Source organism: Sinohyriopsis cumingii, chromosome 7, assembly GCF_028554795.1.
Source record: "Sinohyriopsis cumingii isolate HCF-2022 chromosome 7, ASM2855479v2, whole genome shotgun sequence".
NCBI classification, from domain to species: domain Eukaryota; kingdom Metazoa; phylum Mollusca; class Bivalvia; order Unionida; family Unionidae; genus Sinohyriopsis; species Sinohyriopsis cumingii.
In genome coordinates this window covers 45,922,246-45,947,619 of record NC_142967.1, presented here as the reverse complement: position 1 = coordinate 45,947,619, position 25,374 = coordinate 45,922,246, and the positions used below count along the sequence as shown (strand labels likewise).

At 38.0% G+C, this 25,374-nt stretch overlaps 1 protein-coding gene across 3 annotated transcripts in view; it reads right to left on the bottom strand.

Annotated features, from left to right (window-relative positions):
- Positions 1-25,374, bottom strand: part of LOC149795137 (E3 SUMO-protein ligase RanBP2-like) — a 135,563-nt gene that overhangs the window by 38,572 nt on the left and 71,617 nt on the right. For all 3 annotated transcript variants that reach the window (XM_089964845.1, XM_089964846.1, XM_089964847.1), the window contains exons 22-26: positions 20,847-21,026; positions 14,919-18,903; positions 11,962-12,042; positions 7,350-7,493; positions 4,900-5,067 (exon numbers count right to left, since the gene is read on the bottom strand). In XM_089964845.1, coding sequence (XP_089820971.1) covers positions 4,900-5,067; positions 7,350-7,493; positions 11,962-12,042; positions 14,919-18,903; positions 20,847-21,026 — 4,558 coding nt within the window. The remainder of the gene's footprint in view (positions 1-4,899; positions 5,068-7,349; positions 7,494-11,961; positions 12,043-14,918; positions 18,904-20,846; positions 21,027-25,374) is intronic.

Here is a 25,374-nt window from a genome sequence, read left to right as displayed (position 1 = left end):
CTTGTAGATAAGCAGTGAACATTCGAAAGTCTGGCACTGGCGGAACTGTCGATTGGTCTAACCAGTGAGCGCATGGTCAGCTTGGATACTGGCAGTATAGAAGATGGTCCAGCTATCACTGGTACCAGCTGGTTCAAGGTCTGGCTGGATGGACAGATTTCTCACTAAAATCTCTGGTACACAAGGGGTCTCACTGATGGTGTGGCTAGATGGATGGATCTATCACTAAGCTCCCTGTAAATCCTAGTTTACTGGACCATTTCAGTGAAAAGGTCCCCATGATGGGATGGATGGTAATGGTTGCAGTGGTATAATGAATTGGATCCAATTGATCCAGTACAAACCACATGCATCCTGACTTACAGGAGTGAAGACCATGCTTGAATATACTGGGGCATTCATGCCCACTAGGCTACCTAAAATTGGGGGTTGGGGTTGGGGACACTCCCCCAAGAAGTCAGAATTGCAAGCGATGAACTAGCTGGTTGGACCTTTCTCTCAAAAGGTTCCCATGCTGGATGGTCGATGATTATGGCTGCACGGCTGGTGATGGCAAAGCTTTTTCATAAAATGGATCCAATGGATCCAGTATAAACCCCATGCATCCAGATTTACAGGCATGCTCAGACATGCAGGGGACTTGTGCCCACTTGGCTGCCTAAAACTGTAGGACACTCCCCCAATCAGTCATAATCACCAGCAACAAATTTTATGTTCTCTTGGATGTATACCAAGGACGTCAATGTTGTCATCCTTGACTTGTTCCATCTTTCCATTCCTGTGATGCCTCATGGACTATTGCTTTGAACTTAACATTTCATGCATTTAGTAGTCATTCTTCTGAAATGACACGAGAAACTACAAATCAGCAGGTTACTAACCACATAATACTTTAGCCCAGACCCACTTTGACCTCACATTACACACGCTTCATATCACAGACGATACATGCTTAGTACAGTGTTTCTCAAACCTTTTTATCTTGCGGCGCACCAAAAAGATCTAAAAAATTTCATGGCACACCTGAAAAGATTTAACAATTTTTGTGGTGAAGAACTTATTTTTACATATATATTTAATTTTAAATTTAATGTGAAGGATGTGCCTGCTTTTGAGAGCAAATCAAATTTAAGCGAGGCTCCAAAGTCGACAAACAAGCGCACATTTCATCATCGATTTTAAGAAGTCTCTCTTTTTCGATTTGATCTCAGTCACCGCTGAAAATCCAAACTCACAAATTACTCTGATTGCTTTTGAACTGATTGCAGGATATGACTTCTTGATTGAGATACAAAACTCATCTAGGCTCTTTTTGGGAAATGTTGACTGAAAAAATTTATCGTTTTTTTTAATCAATGAGCTCTTCTTTTTTGGTTGTAAGATTTGTAGTTTCGTTGTTTCCGAAAGGCTTGATCAACCATCCATATTCATCGCTTGCATGTGATGGGAAGTAATGCCGCAGTGCCGAATGTAGGTCTCTCATTGTGTCCAAAATTTCGGGGATGATTTTCTTGTTTACATGAGACCTTACTTTGCCACAGCGACAACTTTTCATCAAATTACTTCAGTTTTGATTTTGCAGTGATGATGTTTTCCGATGATCCTTGAAGACTTAAATTCAGCGAATTTAATTTGTCAAATAAATCGGAGAGAAACTGAACCTTCAGCCACCAGATTTTGTCATGAAGAGAGAATCCAGTCTGTTTTTTCAACCTCCAAGAACGAAATCACTTCAATCTTGAGATGGACGAGACGCTTTAACACTTTTCACCTTAAAAGCCAACAAACATCGGTATGGTACAGCAGGCATTTGTAGTCTGAATCCATCGCTTCGCAGAGTTGAGAGAAAAGTCGAGACTGAAGCGGTCGAGATATAATGAAGTTTACAACTTGAATAACTTGGTTCAGAACAGACTCCAAATCTTGCGGCAAAGATTTGGAGACAAGAGCTTCTCTGTGGATCATGCAGTGAACAACTAACACATTTGGATTTTCTTGGCACATGAGAGTGACGAATCCCTTCTTTCTTCCCTGCATTGAAGAACATCCATCAGTGCAAACGCTGACAGGTTTTCCACTGTAGGCTGCAGAGCAAAATGTTTTCATTCACCAAATGGAAAATGTCTTTGCCTCTCGTCGTAGTTTCCAAATCTTTGCAAAATAAGTACTCGTTCACAAATTTTCCATCCTTTATGAACCGAATAAAAACCAGCAGCTGAGCTTTGCCACTAATGTCTGTAGATTCATCAACTTGAAGAGACCACAGCAGAGACAATTCATCATCAGGCACTTTGAAGTGTTTGCACATTTGATCCTTTAAATCTGACGATAAGTCTTCAATTCTGCACGAAATCGTGTCATTTGACAAAGGAACTTTCGTTACCTTTTCAGCAGCATCAGTTCCAAGCATAATTTCAACTAATGACTGATTCAGCCTCCGTATGCGCTTTCTTGCGTTTTGCCAACAACTGAGCGACCTTATAACTTGTAATCAATCCCTTTTCGGGCAGCTTCATGTAGTTTGTAAGTTTCTTAGCTTGTTTATTATGTTCAGCCACGAGATTTTCAAAGTATTCCTTTGGTTTGTCCTTTACAGCTGGATGTTTTGTTTCCAAGTGTCTCTTCAATTTGCTGGGAACAAGTGCCTCGTTCAACAAAACTGCATTGCAGATCAGACAGAATGGCAATCGAGCATCTTCAGATCCCGAAGTGATGAAACCATACTCGATGTAATCTTCTTTGTACTTTCGCTTGCTTCCTTGCTTTTCATTTAACAGTTTCTCTTTCAGAGTTCCAGACTTAAGTATTTCTCCATGGCTAAACAATGAACAAACTTTATTTATAAGCATCAAAGTTGGAATGGAATGGTCTGATTTGTTACGTCATGTATTTATGTATTAGACTATTATTATAATTAGAGCGATTGAGTTCTCCCGAGATTTCACACAAGTCTTGCATTACGAAAGGAACCAATGTATGACTGACAGAGATTGCGTTTTTATATATGTTACTTTCTTAACTTTTGCGACATTGATTTACCATTTAATTTTTCGATATGATTAAGGTTTCAAAACGTTAGCAATTTTAAATATTTTTCAAAATTCCCACAGCACACCTGCAAATCTCTCGCGGCACAGTAGTGTGCCGCGGCACACAGTTTGAGAATCACTGGCTTAGTATGTGTGTGTGTGTGTATATATATATATATATATATATACATACACACACACAATAAGAATCATGGTTGACTTCCTTCCTCTGAATTGTATTTCATGCATTGAATTGACATTTCTGCTGAAGCAACATGAGAAAACAAAGCATAAATTAAGTAATTCATCACGATACTAACTCACTAATATATTCCCTGTTACTAAAGGAGCAATCAAAAGCAGTGTTGCATTTGATGCCTACTGGACTATGCTTTGAGCATAAGCATTTCATGCATTTAGTTTACATTTCTACTGAAATGACACAAGACAGGAAAACAAGATAAATTAGCAATGCAGCATGTTGACAACTCACTAAATAATATCCAATACTGACAAAGCAAGCAAAAATAGTGTCACTCATAATTGATAACATGAGGTCAACAACAGTGTGATGTAAATATGTAAATAGATTTAGTCCAGAAAAGTGACAAAGTTACTCAAATTTGGCAGAAACAATAAAAATATTGTATATAACCTACAGGAGAATGATTGTCCCACACGATAAATCTAAAATAAAAGTGGGATAGTCCAATTCAAACACTCCAAAGGCTTGGATTGTCAAAGGTAAAATATACAATGTTATCAGCACAGTGGCAAAGCTAAAACCTAACAACATCCGGCAGTGGCAAGGGTAAGTATTGGAGACAGACAGGAAAGGATGGTTGTCATCTTTTAGGAGGGGTGCACTCACGAGGTAGCAGGCTAATACTCCTAAAGTAATGTGATTGGGGTATGTATTTAAAGTTGTTGTTGTTGTTGTTTGGTTTAACGCCATTTTTCAGCACACGATAGGCTATATATGGCAGCCAGTATTAATGGTGGAGGAAGAACCCGGGAAAACCCCAGAAAGAACCACCGACCCACGAGAAGCTACTGGCAAGCTTTCTCACATACCCATATTGGCTGAATCTTAGACTCGAACCGACGCAGGCAGAGGTGAGATGGCAGTGATCCGTAACGAAGAGCGCTTTAGACCACTCGGCCACTCGGGGCCCCTGGTATTTAAAGTAAAAATGATTTTATTCCTTCAGTGAGCTTGATTATTAACCCCCAAAACTGATAGGTTTCTTACTTGCTTATATTAATAAGTGCAACCCATCCACGATGTCTGGTAACTGTAGATGATAGAGACCTAAAGTTGTTGTGCAGAAAGTGTTTTTCTTCCTAAGTCAGTAACCTTGATGTTTACCCCAAGTGCAAGCCATGCATAACGTTTGGTAACTGTAGATGGTGGACAATTCAAGTTACAGTGCAGAAATGGTAAGAGATACATAGATGTATGTGTCTACATCAGTATATGATATGTTTTGCCATACTGGAACTTGAAGCACATTTGAAGCACACAGCAATAAATGCTTGGAATAGATAAGACCTTTATATTAGAAATAAAATGATCTCAGGCAGAAACCTCAAAATCATACCCCTCTCAGAGATAGTCACCATACAGGCAAATCAGGTACCAAGTCTGGTGAATTTCCACTCACTGGTTTAGTAGATGTGGTTATTGACAGATAGCAAGATAGAAGGGCACAAGACATGGTTTGTAAACATAAATTTTCAATTCATTGACAAAATTCTACATGCATATTTTGGAGGGTGTATCTATATAAAAAGCAGGCTTAAATTAAACTGATGGATGAACAAAAAGAAATAAAAATTGTCAACCCCATCAACACTGCCGATTTCTCACCTGTTTTGACCTCTATTAAAGCTGGTAGTGGCACAAGAGGTTCAAAATGAATGTCTTCTCCCTGGGCCACCTCCTCATCTCCCTCATTTTCCTCTTCATCACCCTTTTCTGCCATCAACCCTCCAAACAACTTCTGACCTGCTCCAGTAAAATGGAAGGGCTTTCCCTCTGAATATATATACAATTTATGAAATAAAAATTTCTTTATGGTGCCATTTGTTTTCACATATTTCGTGACTGGATCATGTCCACAAATTACTATAAATTGCAATCTGCCAACTAAATGAAAACTGGTTCTTGGACAGGGTTTCACGGGGCAGTTTTGAGGTGGTGAATGACATCATATTCCTCAATATATTCCTTTCTGTAGTGGAATTCACCTTTAAACTTTTTCTAAGGCAGCTGTTAATAAATGACATGAAGAATATCTGACCTTCTTGATTTGACCAAGACATAGAATTTGACCAAACATGAACGAAAATTACTCACCAAACATGGAATGTGCATAAATACAGTTTTATGGTATAAATTGTTTTTTGCCATGCAAATCCAAGATGTTCCTGGATAAATCAGGACAGTTGGCAGGTCTGAGATAGTTATTTATAAGAAGTTGGACAAACAATCACAGATCTGTAAAATTAAATTGTTGCAAATATGTCTAACATCTGTGCTCAAGACCATGTGTCCTGCAACCCAAACCGTGATCTTTCACCTGAGACCAATAACAAAAGATTGGCACTAAACACCATACCTGGTGATCTGCATCTCGTGCCCAGTGCTTGCTGCCTGGTAACAGGTACTCATTGAATTCACTTCAGACATTACCTTGTTATGTTTATTTATTTTGTGAGCTTGACCTTTGTCCATGATTGAGAAAAAAAGTTTTGGTGCGGACCTGCTCTTTGTACTGTTAGTAAGCTATAAATAGGTTGTTTACTTGGGTCTGAATTAAAAACACCACCTTGATTATGACCTTACGAGATATTGGGAAAGAATGTGTTTAAAGTTTGGTGTAATATTCTATTAAGATGATAGAGTATTTTGAGAAAAGGTTATTACAACTTAGGTAAAGTGGGAATACATATATTATAAGGTTGTTTATATTAAAATTATTCATTCCTATCTTAATATCAGTCTTTTGTGAAATCAATTTTAGTTGGCTTCAGTTATAATTTCAGACCTGCCAATCCCAATAATACTCATTTTGAAAAATGTACAGGGACATTTAAATTATTTCTGGGAGGATCATCGTGCCCACCACTGGCAACAATGAAACTTGAATTGCAGGTCTTGGAACATGCTGTATTCAAATCACTTCCAAGAGTCTGGAATAGAAACTCCTGGATATAAGAAACTTGGAATAAGTTTCATATTTTTTTGACTTTCCAACTGCATCCAAATCTCCCTTTCCTTCAGATATTGTAGAATATGTCACCAAACACAATGTTCTTTTAAAGAACTTCTGCTCACTTTCAGTCTTATTTGCTGTGGAGTTTCACATAGTTTTTGTCTTTAAATGAAACAAATAATACCCCCGATTTTTGGGGACGAAAATAATTTTTTCTGGGAGAAAAAAAAAAAATAAGAGTACAGGAGGAACAGTGATTTCAGAAGTCTCCCACAAAACAATAGGTTGGTTGGCAGGTCTGTAATTAAGATAATATAAATTATTCATTGGAATTACAAAGAGCTTATTGATATCTGGACTAAAGCACTGATTGGGTTTATTGTTAATTCATTCAAATACAATTTGGAATACATCATTGTGAAATATTAAGTTGGTAAAATCAAGTCTGTTGGTACATCAATACATTCAATACTGGAATTCATTTGGAACATTCTAAACTTTTTTCTGTTACTTAGTTTAAGACCATAGCATCATAACAATCCAGTGACAGCCTAGCACTCTTTGTCAAGTCAATGACCAGTCAGATGGTACAGACCTTATTGGGAAGTCATTGTTTGGGGCACTTGACAATGACAAACAACATTGCCTTGATTTAAATCATGGTCTATTTGAACAAGATGACTACTGAGCTACTCCCAGTGGAAGCAGTTGACTTCCTCACCCTGGAAAACTCTCTTACAGAAACTGTTGCTTTCCCTAAACCTGAAAGTGCCATAGACCCCCATCGGGAATGGACGGGGTCTACAGTTATGAGAAGGATCAGAAATAGGTCCCTTCTACCTAGCCCTACAGTCATGACAACTTTCTACCAAGACCCTAGACCTCCAATTAAAGAATACTCTCCTGGGAGTGGAAAACAGCACCAGGGAAAGATATAGCAATGCAATTATAACAGGTAATGTCATGCTGCTATTAAAATGACAGTGATAAACTAACTGATGGTTATGGGAACTTTATTACATGAAAATCTAGCAGTATAATAACTGAAAAAACATACATATTAAATGACAGAAATAAAGACTTGGAATGAGCAATGCTTTACCTGACTGTCGTCCAAAAACAAATCCTGAGTCACCAGATTTAGCTGCCAGAGAGGCAAAGGAAATTCCACCTGCAGCAGAGCCACTAAACAGTCCCAAATAAGGACCTTCTCCTGTTTCTTCCTTTCCTGCATTGTCCTCTTTCCCTACAAAAATAATAACAAGACCCAAGAGGTCCTCACTACTCATCTAACAACTGCAGTAAAATGATGAAAGCAGGTAATAGGGTTTTTATGGAGAAAAAATATTGGAGTAGAATATGTTCCTCCGATATTTTACACAACTGAAATACCTATATAATGACTACCTTACAAATCGAGCCCTTGCAATTTAAATTTTAGCTTTAAAAAACCAGAATCTGCATTCTGGCAGTAAGATGTAAATAGTGGGAAGGTTTGGAGGGTGTATCCATGTTATGATCAGTAAGTATTGTTGAAGAAACACATATTACTGCAATAATTAGTTTCTTCAAAACATTACCCGATCATAATACCTAAGGAGAATAGATTGCAGGTGGAGGAAGTTACATCCCCTGAACTAGAATAGGCCAACTCCATATGCCTTGACACGATGAAAATATATCCCTATGCAAATTAGCTGAAACTGCATCATCATGAAGATGACAAACCTGGGAAGGTAGCCTGTTGTTGTTGTTGTTGTTGTAGGGTTAACGCCATTTATCAGCACACAATAGGCTATACATGGCAGCCAGTATTAATGGTGGAGGAAGAACCCAGGAAAACCCCGGAAAGAACCACCAACCCTCAAGAAGCTACTGGCAAGCTTTCTCACATACCCACATTGGCCGAATCCGAGACTCAAACCCATGCAGACAGAGGTGAGATGGCAGTGATCCGTAACGGAGAGCACTTTAGACCACTCGGCCACTCCGGGCCCCGTAGCCTGTTGTGTTGCTGCAATAGGTCCCACAAGATCAAACTGAGTCATTTGGGATGAAAGAACTCAGAGGTTAGGCTGGAGAAATGGTAACTCTGACCCCCATTCCACTACTTGTATAATAATCATCAGGGAACTGATAACTTAGAATGCAATGATGGTGGCAACTGTCCTAACCTCATGAACAAAAATGCATTATAATTTAATTTGAGCTTGGTTTAGTTCTCTGCATGCAGAGTTCATAACCCATCCTATCCGAGACCACAATCCTGAGTTGAGATATCAATCAATCCATCATTCAAAGGTAATAATAAATGAGGTCCCTCTCTTCATTCTAGCACAGTTCACTATAGGTCCCACCTGAAAACCCTCATTAGGTCCTGTGATTGCCCTGTGGTACAGGGTCCAATGTGGTAATAGGTTTCACCACAAAGGAATGGATGCCCACAAGCATGAGCCTATTCTTCTGTTGTAGCTAGGTAACTAGGAAGTGGGCCTTGCATGAGAGAAGAACCAACATGAGAAGAACCAACAAAATTCTAGATAGTGATTCAAATGGTGCCTTATTTAACCATGCTAGGACCCATGGTAGACATCCTTTCAGGCACAGGGCCAAAGCCATCCATCATGACAGATCGAATTTTGTCAGGTCTGAGAAGTCTTTGCTTTGTTCTTTATTTTCCCTTCTCAACTTGTTTCAGATTATGGAATGGTAACCATTTACAATAATGGCTGCTGACTTCTTCACCTTGAAAAACCATCGAAGGTCAGCTATATGAGGTAATGTTCTAAGCAGAGAAATGTGTACTCCCTCCCACCACTGTGATAAAATTATCCACTTCCCATCATATGCATTCAAAGTGGTTGGCCTTCTTCCAAGTAATTCTCTCCAGCACATTTTGAGAACTCCTTGTCCCTAAGGGCTTATGATCCAGATATTCATGTTCAACAAATCTGGCTTTGGATTAAATTCCTGCTATGGTCGTTAAGACAAGAGAGCACTCCTTAATTTTCTTCAACATCTTTGGAATCAGAGTTTTTGGAAGGTAAATGTATTAAGTCAATACAGTGTGACCCCACTAAAGCACACTACATTATAACACAAATTTGGATATAACAAGGTCATGGTTTGGCTCCCGAAATTTCATATACATGTATTTTTCTCATACACAAAAAAAATTCTTTCTTAAAAGTACGGGAAAAAACAGAAAAAGTTTATTATCTTTTTTGGGGAAGAGATCATGTATGAATATTACAAGATGACCGTGGTGTGGCTTCTGAAATTTTATGTATTTTTCTCGAACACGAAAAAAGATTTTTTTCTTCTTAAAAGTACGAAAAATAACGTATAAAAAGTTTATTCTGGGATCGTGTAAGGGATTGCCAATGTCGCAAACTTGGATTTTCTTTTCTTACTGGTGGCAAAATATACCATGTGCAATTTTTTTTTTATTGGCTACATTGCTGGCTGTTTAAACTTGTATATACAACCATTGGTTTAGAGTGGAGAAATTCAGAGGCCTGATGAAAGGAAGCCGCAAACTGGATATAAAATGCGTTGAAATTGATCTATTGTTACAAAATAATCCTTTGTCCATATTGACAAACCATCTAAACAGTGCATTGTTATACCATAATCCACTTATCTTGACATCTAGCACAAGTACTGTATCTTGTGAGATATCCACTTTTTTGCTGTGGACATTCTGGTAACGAAGATCAACTGGACGAGGCATTATCTTGTATTCTATCCTTCATCGGATTTTTGGCTGCTCGCTAGTAATTAATATATTTACAAAGACTGACATTTGTATGTGGATGGTAAGTAAAATTCCTCTTCTTTTCACTCAGAACTAAATCCTTCAGAACACTCACATTTTCTCTAATAATCTGTCATCAGACCAGAACACCTACATCTCTATCGCCCATTGAACTGTTGTTAAATTTCTCAAAAATGTAGAAAGAAAAAAAAAACACATCTTTTTTCTTGCTTTATTCAATTGGCAGGGGAACAGTAACTAGACTAGTCCAAACAACGGCCAATTCCTTTCTAAAAATGTATGTACCCAGATAAAATAGTCTGCTGAAATTTCAAAGGAAACAGACTACCTTTGAAACACCACCGATTGTTATGAAAATGTGCTCAGCAAATGGAAAAAAATTTGTCTCAATCGTGCAATACAATTATTTGATGTTGCCGCCACAATAAGAAATGGGCTTTGTTTGGTTCTCCAAAGCTAGCCTTTAGCGGTGACTTCAATAACGCATGCAACTTTCATCAAAGAAAGCCAACTACAATCTTCAATAAAAACAAAGAACTTTTCTTCAAAGGAAGTCAGTACCAAACTTGAATACAAGTAATGGAATCTGATGGATTTTTGCATTTTCCAACATGACTGGAACATGTTAACTGTGCCGTGAAAGTTTCCTTTTTGCAGGGAAAAAGCTGATGCTTACGAACAATACCAACATAAATAAAGCTATTATAAATACCATCTTTATTTTCACTACAGGTGTATTTCTCATTAAATATGCATCGAGTTAAGATGGTAACTGTGCCAATGAACCACATATTTTAACGCCTGCATTTATTAATTACCTACCCCCCTTGTAATTTTTTGGGGTACATGTATCATTTTCTTCAGCTAACTGACCTGGTTGCTTATAACACGGTTCAGTCTATAACACAGTCGGGTAGAACTACCATGTTATAGCGGGGTCACACTGTGTGCGTTGTGTGTGTATACACACATACATACATACACACACACATATGTTCATTCATATTCATTGATAATTTCTAACTTGTCACCAAGTTTTCCTTAACACTGTCACCTTCTTCGCATTACAAACCTAACGGATCTTCAATATTAACATGGCATCGTTGCTTGCAAAATAGAAGTGATATAGTTCATAGTGTTCTGTAAGCTCAGGTAATTCCATATATTTCCATGATGTTGAGGTATTTTACCCTCTTTTGTTCAATTTTATAAAAGATATTAAAATCAGCCACTGCATACACTGGATGCAGATGACAAAATCTTTACTCTCTATGTGTAGTCTCTGCATTAACCCTTCTGTGAAAATGGACCCTTCCAGCACTTGAAAAATGTCACTGAGAAGGTTCCTTGTTAACACTGATAACCTCAATTTGGTATGAAATGCAAAAAAAATAACAATGTTAGGAGGCCACTTGATGACAATCGATTTAAAAATTATACATCAGTAAATGAAATGATTAACTGTTATACAACTTGAAGCTTTTCTTTCACAAAATCTGTTGGAGTTGGGGCAACATGCTTCCAACGAGAGAGGTTGAAACTAAAAATTCAAGAGAATTTCGGATCCATTCTTGAAACTAATATATTTAGCTTATCCAACCATATGGGCTAATATCAGATCATGTATCATTTCAAATTATCAATTTTATCAGCCAGCTTTCTGCCTCAATGTTTTTTCCCCCCATAATACACATAAGGCAAATCATTCTTCTAAGTAATACAACTCTATCATTTAATCAAACAATAATTTCTCATTTCATTCTTCAGGCTGAAGTGTATACATGACATATGATAGAAAATGATTACATAATTAGTAATACATTAATTACACAACACAAAACCTTTTTCTAATTAAGAAGGTGAGATACTTGGGGGAAGCTGGGTGACAAATTAATGTCCAATAACAAATCTGATTAAATGTCATGAATCAATGTACCTTCATCTTTTGCTGCTGAGATCTTTTCTATGAATGTGTCTGATGCACCAGCTGATGATATTCTGCTCTCTTCTTGTGAACCTGTAGTTAGTAGACAATTTTACATGTATTTGCTTCATTAATGATTTGCTTCATTTTCCAGGACAGAAATTACCTTTGTCAATAAACAAAAACCCATCCTCTCATTAGATAAAAAGTTATATTAGTTCACAACTGAAAACAAAGATTGACCCAGTGTTTCCCTATATTACATTCCCATGTGCAGTAGCCATCCTTGTTCTTTGAGTCTATGACTACTTGTAGGACATCAGAGTTGGGAGGCAGGAGGAATCTGGAAACAGCAGCAGCTACATATCCCATTGTTGTAATTAGTTTTACCCCACCCCTCCAACCAAAGTGTAATATCACTAATACATTGCCTATCACTTCAGTGTTGCTGAAAATGCCAGTGCTGAGCAAGGATAATATCCTTTAAACTGGTACAGTTGGAATGTCTACCACTCTAAGTGGCATCAACTTGGGCCACAGCTCCATAAGAAAATATGCCTTTCATCTGGTGTGTCAAAGAAAGAAGGAGAAAGAAGTAGTGTGTGACCAACAGAATGCAGCTTTCATACCCTCTCAAATGATGAATTAGACGAGTTCTTGAGGTGGCAACAACATTGGCATTTTGGATGAATTTATATTGAGTTGTTTTCACCATACACTTATATGCAAGAGTTAAATTAATACTGCAGAAAGAATTTCAATTTTCAATTAAACAATGCATGACTCTAAAGAAAACTGTATGCTTTTAAAATGGTATATAACTTTTGAAAATTTACTAAAAAAACTTGTCACTGTTGAGGTGGAAACTGGATTCATGTCCCATAACTCCTCATACAGAGTCAAGGAACCACCCTTTGTGTCAGACTCATAAGGATGAGAATACTTGTTGATATTACTCACATGTCTTTTGGGAAGAAGATACTGAATTATAACAAGTTTAGAAACAATTATGGTTTACTTCATTGCTGATGGGGAAGAGAAACAAAAAGACCACTGATGACAAAATGAACAGTGCCTGAAAACTTGCAAGACAGCTTAAACTATGAATACACAGACCACTCCGGTTGCCTAATGGTTAGAGCATCTGCCTCAGATGCAGGCTTTATCTATTAATTTCCATCATAGGGAATGGCTCTAAAAGTAATTATTTTATGATTTAAATACAAGGTTATCCTCACAAGATATGTTTGGATCTTACTCACAATGGACTTGTATCATCAAGATCCAAACAGTAGAATCAAAAGATCCACATGACTTTGCCTCGCAATGGCTGAGCTTTTCCACACTCTACCAGTCAGGAGCATCCAACCTTTCTTGGCTTATGGCCAAAACAGACACATTGCTCAAGGCCATGGGCTGCGTGAGCTTAAGTGTTCTTTATAGCTAATTCTGCTTATGAATTAAAATGAATATTTTCAAAAGAACAGCTGACATGGTTGTGGGCTGCAAATTGTGAAGGATATGGCCGAGGGTAGAACACCTGCTACAAGTGATACTTCTGATCAAACTTGATAAATAGTCTTTTAAAGATGCTGGATAATTTATTTTTCACATTAGATTAAAATAATATAAAAATACAATAAAAAATAGTAGAATAAAAACCTGGCCAACCTGTTGAAACAACCTCAACATCATGTTTCCAATGGTTAATTCCTTATTTCTTTACAGGTGGCTAGTGGAATCAGGTTGTGAGTTTAAATGGTACTTTGTACAACCCTGTATCATTTGTACAAAGCACAAAGCAATGATTGAGTATAACCCTGTATCATTTGTACAAAGCACAAGGCAGTGATTGAGTACAAGCATTTATCATTTGTACAAAGCACAAGGCAATGAATGAGTGCAACCTTCTATCATTTGTACAAAGCACAAGACAATGACTGAATCCACCGTATGTCATTTGTACAAAGCACAAGGCAATGACTGAGCACAAACCTGTACCACTGTACAAAGCACAAGACAATGACTGAGTACTACCTTATATCAATCGTACAAAGCACAAGTCAATGAGGGAATACAAACCTGTATTATTTCTACAAAGTTCTATGCCAAAAAGAGACTATCACACTGTAAAATTCAGACAGAAAATGGTGAAAATCAAACTGGTTTCTTAATTTAAAACCTAACACCGACTTTAGTTAAATGAATAAAATGAAAAGTTTTTAAGTTCTTGAGCAAAATCTGATGGGCAAGTTCCAAGTCAATAAGGTCATAAACCCATAAAATGAGTGAAAATCAAATTTTACCCAAGCCTTCTTAATATAAAACCTCATGCCAAATCTGGTTTCATTCAATTATGTTCTTCAAAAATTACTGTGCAGAAAACCAAAGTGCAAAGTTTAAAGTAAAACAGGGTGACAGTCTGTAGTACTGTCAGAAAATAGTGAAGTTCAAATTAAAATAAGTGTAACCTCATTTCTGACATGATTTTAATCCATCAAAGCTATTAAAAAGAAACAAAACATTAAATTTGTCCTGGATGAAAATAGGCAACACAATAAACCCCCTCTTTATGTAACACTATACTCCCCCTCCTTAAGTAACACTATAATCCCCCTCAATAAAGAACACTATAAACCCCGTCCAAAAAGAACACTATACTACCTTCCATAGGTAAAACTCTACTCCCCCTCCATAGTTAACACTGTACTACCACTCCATAGGTAACATAATACTCACCCTCCATAGGTAACTCTATACTCGCCCTCCATAGGTAACACTATACCCCCCTCCAAAAATAATACTATATACCCCCTCCAAAGGTAACACTATACTTCCCCTTCATACCTAACACTATAAGCCCTCTCCAAAGGTTACATACTTCTAACTTTAAACTGCGTTTCAGCATGTGTAAAAATGGGCTTCACTGCAAGGAGGATCTAGTATTTATAAAAATGTAATCAACTCACTTGCAGCTGGCTTTTGCGGTGGTATATAATCTTCACATCCAGGACATCCAGGGCAGGGTGGGCATCTCTTATACAGGTAAAAGTGATCTGGCAACAGGAATGATCGTGCTTTTTGAATTTCTTCTGGACTAGCAACCTCCTCACTCACAAATGCCACGTCATCATTACTGGAGTTATCATTTGATATCACTCTTGCAGAAGCAGGTGTTGGTTTACTTTGTAAGAGGTTCATTGCTCCCTTTGCCTCATCAAAGACTTCTCTGAATTTTGTAGCAGTCTCAAGTTGCATGAATTTGACACACAATTGTTCAGGTTTTGGGTCACCATCAGTAAAGTCCATGGCAAACCAAATCCAGGCCTTTCCTTTGCTCTGAGGCATAGGTTTCAGGTCCAGCTCCGGAGTTATGTAATGGTTACAGCAGATTTTGTGAACATGTTCACGTCTCATCAATACTCTAGCTTTCTGTATTGTTTTGTTTAACAATATTTTTAAGTTTCCAATCCCCCTTTCTTTCCACTGGCCATCAGTAAATCGGTACAATTTGGCTTTATGTTCAAACAAAACATCCTCATCTTCCTCACCAGTTTTGAGATCCACTTTTTCTGGAAGCTGGACAATGGGTTCAAAGTAAATATGTGAATCCTCGCCCTCTCTGTTAACATAAAAACTATCCTCTGGAGACTGAGGAGAAGCAACTCCAGGTGACTTTGAACCTGGAGTCATACTAAAGGTGAATTTAAATGGATTTTCTGTACTGGTGGAAGTAGATTCTGTCTTACTTGCGCCAAATGATACTGGAAGCATAAATCTGAATCCCTCCGACTTAGCTGGTGTACTTGTTGACCCTGTACTAGATGTCCCAAAGGTAAAGGGAGACGATTTACTGGCAGACATTTCAGACTTTTTCTCACTTGCGTTACTACTTCCCTGCTGTCCAGAAGAAGGGGTTCTAAATGTAAAAGTGGACTGATTTCCTGCAACTGTGAACTTGCTAGTGTCAGCTTTACCACTAACGCTAAAGCCTGATCCAGATGTTTGTACACCAAATGACTCTAACTTGCCTGGGTTCTCTTTGACCCCTGACTTGAGGCTACCACAACATGGGCACTGACTGGTCTCTGGTCCATTGTACACAAGGCACCCATCACATTTCCACATTCCTGATTTGTCTTGGAAAATAGCTGAAAAAGATCCTTCCTTCTGGCCTGTCTTGGCTTCACTTTCTTTAGCATCAATTTCCCTTTTCTCAGTCCTTATTGCTGTGTCTGCTTTAGTCCCATCAGATGTTTGACCTCCAAATGAAAAGACAGACTTAGTTGTGTTTCCAAATTTAAATTCAGCACTTTGTGTGGTAGGAGCTGATAATGAATTTCCTGTGTCTCCAAATTTGAATGTTCCTGTTGAAGCATTACCAAATTTGAACTGTGTATTTGGCTGAGCCTGGGTGGTTTGTGGCAAATTAAATCCTGATTCTGAAGCTCTGACAGAGAATTTGTCTTCAGGGCTTTTTGTATCCTTGATCTCTTCTGGTTTGACCCCTGGTTTAAATGTGTTGCAGCAGGGACATTTAAGGACATTTTCTTCATTAACTATTAAACAACCATTACACTTCCAGCTACCCGACTTTACTTTAAATATATCAGAGAGTTTACCTCCGGTTTTTGCATTCTGCTTTGATTCAGTTTCCTTTGCAATTCCTTGCACTTGACTCCTGGAAGATGATTCATCCTTCCCTATGTGTGATGTCTCTTCTGATTTGACCCCTGGTTTATGTGTGTTGCAGCAGAGACATTTAAGTACATTTTCTTCATTAACTATTAAGCAACCATTACACTTCCAGCTACCAGCCTTTACTTTAAATATATCAGAGAGTTTACCTCCTGTTTTTGCATTCTGCTTTGATTCAGTTTTTTGACCTTGATTACTGGAAAATGGTTCATCCTTCCCTGTGTGTGATAATGTCTCCAGACAACCCTCAAAGATTTTCTTGAAACTTTCTGCTGACTCAACAGTTTTAAACTTCACAGCAAACTTTTCTAGTTTCATTTCTTCTTCTGCATAATCAGATGCAACCCAACACCAAGCCCTGTCTGATGTTGGCATCTGAGTCAGCTTCATGTCCTTCGTGATATGGTGGTTGGCACACAACTTTAGCACCTGCTCTCTCCGCATTAAGATCCGCACTCTTTGTGAAACCCTATGCCGCAATATTTTAATTTCCCCTATACCTCTTTCCTTCCACTGGTTTGACTCCTTGTCAAAACGGAAAAGCTTGGCTCTCTCACCGAACAGCTTCTCCTCGTCTTCTTCTCCAGTTTTGACTTCTACCAGATCTGGCAATGGAACAATTGGCTTGAAGTCAACATTTGGCTCATATTCTTCTACATGCTCTTCATCATGGCCAGCAGTTAAAGAATGACCTTCCTTGGCAGCAGGGGACTTATCGTTTTTATCTGGTGAAGCCGATCCAAACAGTCGTTGCCCAGCTCCCTTGAACCCAGGAAAGTTTTCCTTGGCTCTGAAAGCATTAGGATCCTGAGCCAAGCCACTGCCAAAAGACAGGGTTGCTGAAGAAGAACCCTGTCCCAGTATGTATGAGGTGTTAGAAACCTGAGACTGAGGAACTTTTGCATCACCAGCACCCCCAATTGATTTATTTGCAACTGTGGTTGGTTGGGAGGTTGATGGTCGTGAAGGTGTCAGAGAAAATCCAGCAAATGGATTAACAGCTGATGTTGTGACAGCTGGAGTTTTTGAAACAGGTGAGGCTTTGGGTCTTTCTATTTCTGCCTTCTTCTCTGCTACCACAGGAGTTGATGTGAACACGAGACCCCCAAACACAGTTTTTGATGGAGTCTGGTCATTGGTGATGGAAGTTTCAGCTGTTTTCTGAGGTAAATGAAGCATGGAGGCAGCTGATCCTTGCACCTGCTTGCTGTCTTGCTGACTCTGTTGTTGTTCATGTTTGGCTGCTATGGCTGAAAGCAGTGATGATGCCTGTCCCTGACCACCAGACATCTGCTGAACAAACGTGGGTATATTTCCTGATCCTGTGACTGAGCTCTGTTTAAAACCATCAGATTGCTGTGTTGTTGCAACTTTTGCCACTGAAGCAAATACAGATGTAGTTTTAGCTGGTTCTTGCTGTGATGTTGTTTTGGGCACTGGTACACCCAAAGAAGTTGGAATCAACTTGGGTTTGACTAGAAGAGATGGCCCAGCAACTGCATTAGGTGGCATTGTTGCATTCGGGGCACTCACAGAACTGGTAGGTGCTGAAGGTTCAGAAGTAACTGCCATTCCAGGGTTTCCAGCTGTGGTTTGACCAAAGGCTGACATCAATGCATTCTGGGGCTGCTGAGTGGTTTGGATCTGAGAGGTTACAGGTTGTGGGACTGTCGAAGGACGAGAAAAGTATCCTGGGCCAGGCATGGCAGGACCTGAGGAAACCTGCTGCTGATAGCCATACTGGAGAGATTGACCACGGTAAGCATTTGCAAAGTAACCTGAGCTGGACTGTTGTCCCCCCCTGCCAGATGGATAGTAAGTTATGGTTGATTTTCCTTCCAAGCCTGCTTTGTGGCCAAATGGCCAGTCCTGAATAAGAGCTGAGTCTTGGGTTTGGTAATTGTCTTGCAGATCATTTCCATGATCCTCATAGTATTCCCCATCCACATAATACATGTCATCTTCTTCAGGTAGTTGGTGAAGCATTCCTCTCTGGGACTGGGTTGAGCTACCAAATCCAACTGGTGGTTGCATGCCTCGATGTGGCCCATAGTATCCACTGAATGGATGACCATACTGCGACATGTAGCTTGCATTTGCCTGTGTACCATAAGACTGCTGTGGAGCAGGATGAGGAGGGTAGCCTGGACCCATCATCATTTGCTGGTGAGACTGGGGAGGGACAGGGTGCTGAGGTATTGTGCCCATGTCACGAGGTGGAGCAGGAGGGTTTGATTTTTGAGCCTGCATCATCTCCTGGAGAAAAAAAGAAAAACTCTTAAGTTCACTTTTAGGCCATCATACTATTTTCTATATCAAGTACTCCAGAAGAAGAAAAAATTCTCAAACATGAGCAAGTGAATTTGGAAGAATTGTTAAATGTAAAAAAAATGAACTTGCTTTGTGGGTTCTATTAGTATCATCTCAACAGCTGTCCCTCAACGGGAGTGAAGCTCAACTGCCAAGAAGAATTTCCAGGAATCTACAATCAGGCCATTTTGTCTGCCCTTTCATACTTTTTAACTGCAGAGAACTGACACCATCTATGATATTCTTGGGAAATTCCTACATACCAAATCTGATTATATTTTCATATGTTTGAGATAACATGTTCGAAAGATACCTAGACCTGCCAACCCTAACAAGACATTTGCAGTAAGGTAAATTTTTTTTCTTCAGTAAGGTGTAACAAAATATCACGTAATGCTATTTTCAAGCCAGAAAATGTGCAAAGTCTAAAAATGATTAAAGACAGCAACAGCATGCATCATGTGCAATTTAAAAGTTTGTAAATTTTACAGCAACCTTAATTACCTCCAGAACAGTTTAACAAACTGCAGTTCCAAACCATATGAAGCTCAAATGGCTTCTTGATATCTCTCAACTTGACATAATCCAACAGGATACATTAAATTTCATGTGGCAACAGCAATCACCTTTGATGCCATATGACTGACTCAAATCAACGTAAGTGTTGCCCTTCCTGCTTTCTTTCCCAAAGAATCTGAATAATCCCTTTTATTCTTCTGCACTATTAACACCTTTACTGTCCCTTTCATAGTGATATGTCACTTGTTGGATGCCATTTAATAAAAACAGCCGTTTGATCATGTTGACATTTTGCATCATAAAATACAGTCAAAAACATCTGAGGAACTCTAGAGCAGCTAGTCTTCTTCAAATATATCCACAAAATGGGTTAAAGGATAAAACTTCCAGTCATATATGTTTGTTATGCTCACTTGCATATGTACAAATTAACTAAATACAGTCTTGTCAAAATTTACTTGCATATGAAAAGTCCACTAAATACATTCTTGTCAAAATTCACTTGCATATGTACAACTAAATACAGTCGTGTCAAAATTTACTTGCATATGAAAAGTCCACTAAATACATTCTTGTCAAAATTCACTTGCATATGTACAAGTTAACTAAATACAGTCGTGTCACTGAGACCCCAAACACTTGCATAAGTACAAGTCAACTAAATACACTCATGTCAAAATTTACTTGCAAATGTACTTTTAAACTAAAGTCATGTCAAAATTAACTTGTATATGTACAAGTCAACTCAATACACTCATGTCAAATTTCACTTGCAAATGTACATTTCAACTAAACAGTCATGTCAAAATTAACTTGCATATGAACAAGTCAACTAAACAGTCTTGTCAAAATTCACTTGCATATGTACAAGTCAACTAAACAGTCTTGTCAAAATTCGCTTGCATATGTACAAGTCAACTAAACAGTCTTCTCCAAATTCACTTGCATATGTACAAGTCAACTAAACAGTCTTCTCCAAATTCACTTGCATCAATTTGTTTCGCCTTAAGACTTGTTGTATAAACATAATAACTGAATTGTAATATACAAGAAACACAGTATATGTATATTCTGTATAAATTTTCATGACCAGTTAATCTAAAAATTATCATGCTGTTATTATGTTCAGTTTTTAAAAAAAATTTAAAAAATGTAATGATAATCTTTATTTACAATACTTCTACATCTGGATTTTGACCACCTACCCAGATTGACTTGTTAACCCCTACCCAGACTGACTTGTTAACACCTACCCAGCTTGACTTGTTAACTCCTACCCAGATTGACTTGTTAACCCCCAGATTGACTTGTTAACCCCTACCCAGACTGACTTGTTAACCCCCACCCAGATTGACTTGTTAACCACCTACCCAGATTGACTTGTTAACCCCAGTGCATTCTTTCAGAGCAGTTTTCAGGTCATCCAAGATGTCAAGAAATCTCTCATTGGACTTGGTAAACACCTCTTCAAACTTGATCATCCTCCGTTCAAGGGACTTCAACTCTATGTCGAATCGTACTGGGCTTGGCTTCAGACGTACTGAGTGGTTCTGCAAGTAAATTAGCATAAAGTCTTGAAAGGCAGTTGATTTTCAAACAAAATTTAAACAAGTAGCCCTCAAAGGGTCTGACATTTTGCTGGGCTAAAAGAATTTGCAGGAAGTCATAAGAAGTCTGTTTCTTCCATCATTTTATTCTTTACCCCATTTCATAAACACCAGAGAAACTCCAGCATACATAGCCTGGTATAAAAGCTATTTTCTTGAATGACTGAGTTTACTTGTTCACAAAAGAGTTGCAATAAAAAATCATTTTAATGGCCTGTGGTCTTGATCCTGATATTGTGGATGGAAGGATAGTCAACTTTTTGCAGGCTTCCTGCCACAAATTTTAAAAACAAACAATTCCTGACTTTTTCAATGCCTTTTCCAGGCCAAAAAACTAAAAATTCCATTTCTCCCAAAGAGCTCCAAATCAGAATTCTGTATTTACAAACTTCTCCCAGATGCAAAAGAGCAGTCACAGTACCAGTTTGGATGATGACAGTTGTAACAGTGAAAATTTATGACTCACCTATCAGTAATGTCCAACTGCAAACAATAGAGACCTAGATCTGCCGTCACATAACAACTGATAGACTTCTTTCTTACTTAAGGCACAGGCTATCCACAAAGTTTGAGAGTTTGGAGAAGATATGTAATTTACTATCAACAACTATCATGTAAAAAAATGGGGGGGCGAGGTTTTTACACCCATCTAAAAATATTAATACTTTGCTACCTCTTTTCCTGGTACTAGTTGCCATTCCCAGGTGAATATTCCCTCCTTCATTTGGAATAATGTCCCTTGATTTGGATCAAGAATAAAAAGACATAAAATTGGGGAGGAAGAAGGAAATTTGATAATAATCGCAGACAAGTATTATGTACACAAACAAATCAGTCACCCCCCCCAATCAGTTTTAATAACAGTAATATAACATGATATAAATTTCTGTTGTTGACTTGTCCAGCTGAGAAGGAGGCTGAACACAATAGAAAGCTCTATTGCAGGCTGTATGACAACTTGCTCGGCTGACACAATTGAGTCTAATGTGCAGACACCTTTAAAATAAAGATGTAGTGAGACTGCCAAAAGGTGACTCTGAAGATCTCAACTAGAAAGAAAATATTAAGGCCCAAGATGCAGCAATAACCTCAACGCTTTGATTCTTACTAAGAAAAAATCTTTCTGAATGAGAGAGTAATAATCTTTCTTGATAGATTAAACCATCTAGAAACAGCTGCTACCAAAATATCGAAGGTAGCTCTGACAGGGGGAAAGAGACATCTCCTACAATTTCTTTCCCTTTAATTTATCAAGATACATAAGACTCTAAGAAGTTTTTTTTTCTTGATCATCATCCCTAGCACAGATTAGACTGAGATTAGGGATTTATATCACTCAGGGCCACTGAAGGTAGCTAATTCTTGGCAAGTGGCTGGCTTGACAACTTGATGAGCTGACACAATCACGACTGAAGTATATATGTCTTCATTCTGGTGTGACACTGAATGAAGGTAGAATGAAAGGTGTGGAATGAAAGTGCCTGAATGTGATTTTCATGATATTATCCACAAAAAAAATGACTAAGCAAGGTTTAAGATGCAGCAAGAGCCCTAACTTCATGGGCTTTTATTTTCATAAAGGAAAGAGTCCTCTCATTCATAATGGATAAGCTCTTTCGATCCAATAATCCATATTAAGAAGGTGGCTGCTGAAATATCATGGTACCTCTGCAAGGGAAAAAGGTATTTTTTTACTCTTTAATTTTTCACTTTTGATTTAGCCAAACATAATGCTCTCTCACTATGCAGATTCTATCTTGATTATTTCTTCCACAGATGTGCTTGAAAATTGGGGTTACAAATGGTTCATATGTTACCAAAGGTAGCTGATTCTTGGATAGATAGTTGGGAGGACAAAAAAATGAGATTTAATTTTAGCTTCCACTGAATCATTAGGAGCCATTTTCCACAGATAAACCATGAATTTCACTCCTCCACAATGAGAAAGAGAGAGAGAAGGAAGGAAAGAAGGCAAACTTTAAGGTAAGATTTTTTTTCTCAAGGTTAACACATTCAAGGGTTAAAAACATTTTTTCAAGTACTCTAAGGTAGAATCATTTAATGGTTAAAAAGGTTAAGTAATGACTGAAGAACACAAAAAAGGTTCTAGCTAAACATTAAAGAGTCCAAGACTACTGTTTTGAAGTTCAAACTGCTTGAAAAGTTCTGAAAAACAAGGATCCAACCATAAGGTGAGATCATAGAGAACTTAGAGCATTGGAATGGTAAGCTCTATAGTCCTTAATGGTGAAGATTGAACAGTCTTATTCTTCTAAAAGGAAAAACAAAAAAATTAAAGAGCTACAGTTTAAAGGTGCATATAACATCAACATGATGCCTAATGCACCAATTATAGAATACTCTCCAATTACAGAATACTCTCCAATTACAGATTACAGAATACTCTCCAATTACAGAATACTCTCCAACTACAGAATACTCTCCAATTACAGATTACAGAATACTCTCCAATTACAGAATACTCTCCACTTGGTTTGTAAACATTAGGGACTGATCGTCTTTTAGTCTTAGTAATGCAGTCTACAAACTGATCTTGGTGGATAGATCATTTGATATGCCAGGATGAAGGTAGGTGGAGAATCTGTTAACTGTTGTACAAGAGGTAACTATCTGTATATGAAAGTAGTACCCTCCTCAACAGTAACTCCCCTGGGGTATCTACCAACAGGTTGATATCATTCAGAGATCACTGAACCATGAATGGTGTGCAGTGTCTCAATCTGGATTTGCCATGAAACAAAAGTCATGATGTTGTAAAGAACTTGTGGTGAATGTGTACCATTCATCCCACTTTAGACATAAGATGTCCACCACCCTTTGGTCTAGAACTAGGGAGATCAAAAGAGGTGGCTTCAGATCTGGGGTAGCTTCATTTACCACCTTATTGAATGTCTATATTTCTTGATCTTTCATTGCAAAACCATTAGGAAGGGACAGAGATGGAGATACTAGAGGAGAGTAACTAACCAACAAAACTGGTCCAACCTGAACTCATTTATATCCAATAGTATGGGAAAGTTCATCATCTTGTCTCAGCTGACAAGGCGAGACAGGATTAGCTTTCTCCTTCTTTAGCCTGGAGTAAGGAAAATGGCTATCCCTTGTTGATGCTGGACAGGGGTGATCCACTACACCAACCAAACTATTCTGATATGTTGCCAGAAGGAGGTGATACTGAGGACCCAAGGTCTGTCCAGTCTGGTAACCAATGGAAGATAATTTGATTATTTAGATCCCTTGCCACATCATTACAGTAATTTCTCTCCATTGTCATAAAATTAAATGGAGTTTTTAAAAAAAATTCTCACTGAGTACTGTTACACTCAACTAGGTAAAATAAAAGTTTTTGACATGACACAGCAATCATATCTTCAACCACGAGACATACTCAAATTGGCACACGATGTCCAATAAATGTAATTGTGTCCCTCCTGTTTTCATTTGCAAGAATCTGAATATTCCTTTTTATTCTTCTGTGCTGATTATTAACACTCTTTAAGAGGCTTACTTTCCCTCTCATCTTCAACATGCATCACTCGCTGGACACCATTTTAAAAAAATACTATAATCAACAGTTTCATCATGCAGACGCTTTGTATGAAAAAAATATGTGCAGTTTAAAGCATCTCAGGTACTGCTGTAAAGTTAGTCTGGTTTCCTTATTCCAATAATTCTAAGCACTTTAATATTTTGTATTGCCAATGGGATGGGGGAACTCACCAGCTATTATGGTCTTTTGAGTGACTGACGTATGTAAGGTGAAGCTGTTTGCATTTGAAACATGCACAGTGGAGAGAATGTTGGCATACCTTTATGCTACTTTGATGTAATGGCTGACATTTCTTTGAATATTGTACTTACGGAAATGGTACATGATCTAAGCATACTGCTAACTAAAATGACTGTTACCTTGTGCTAAAAGAAAAAACAGCCTGCATTAGTTTAAAGTACACCATCTTTAGCACCTATTAAAATAGGGAAAATGAATTTTGCCCAAATAGACAATACCAGCTTCTTAAGTGTAATGAATAAATTACTATATATCAAAATATAAAAAAAAATAGCTCTTTTTTTTTACAATTTACCTCTGAAGTCCAGGAAGTGAAAATGACCAAGCACAGCAAGCAGTTTTTGAAAGGTGCACATCTGGAGTAAGGCCAGGCCGTATACTCTATAACCCACATTACACCCATCAAAAATACAACAAAATAAAAGGAATTAAAGGTTCTTTGAACAATAACTTAGATATAAAAGGTCTTTTTCAAATAGC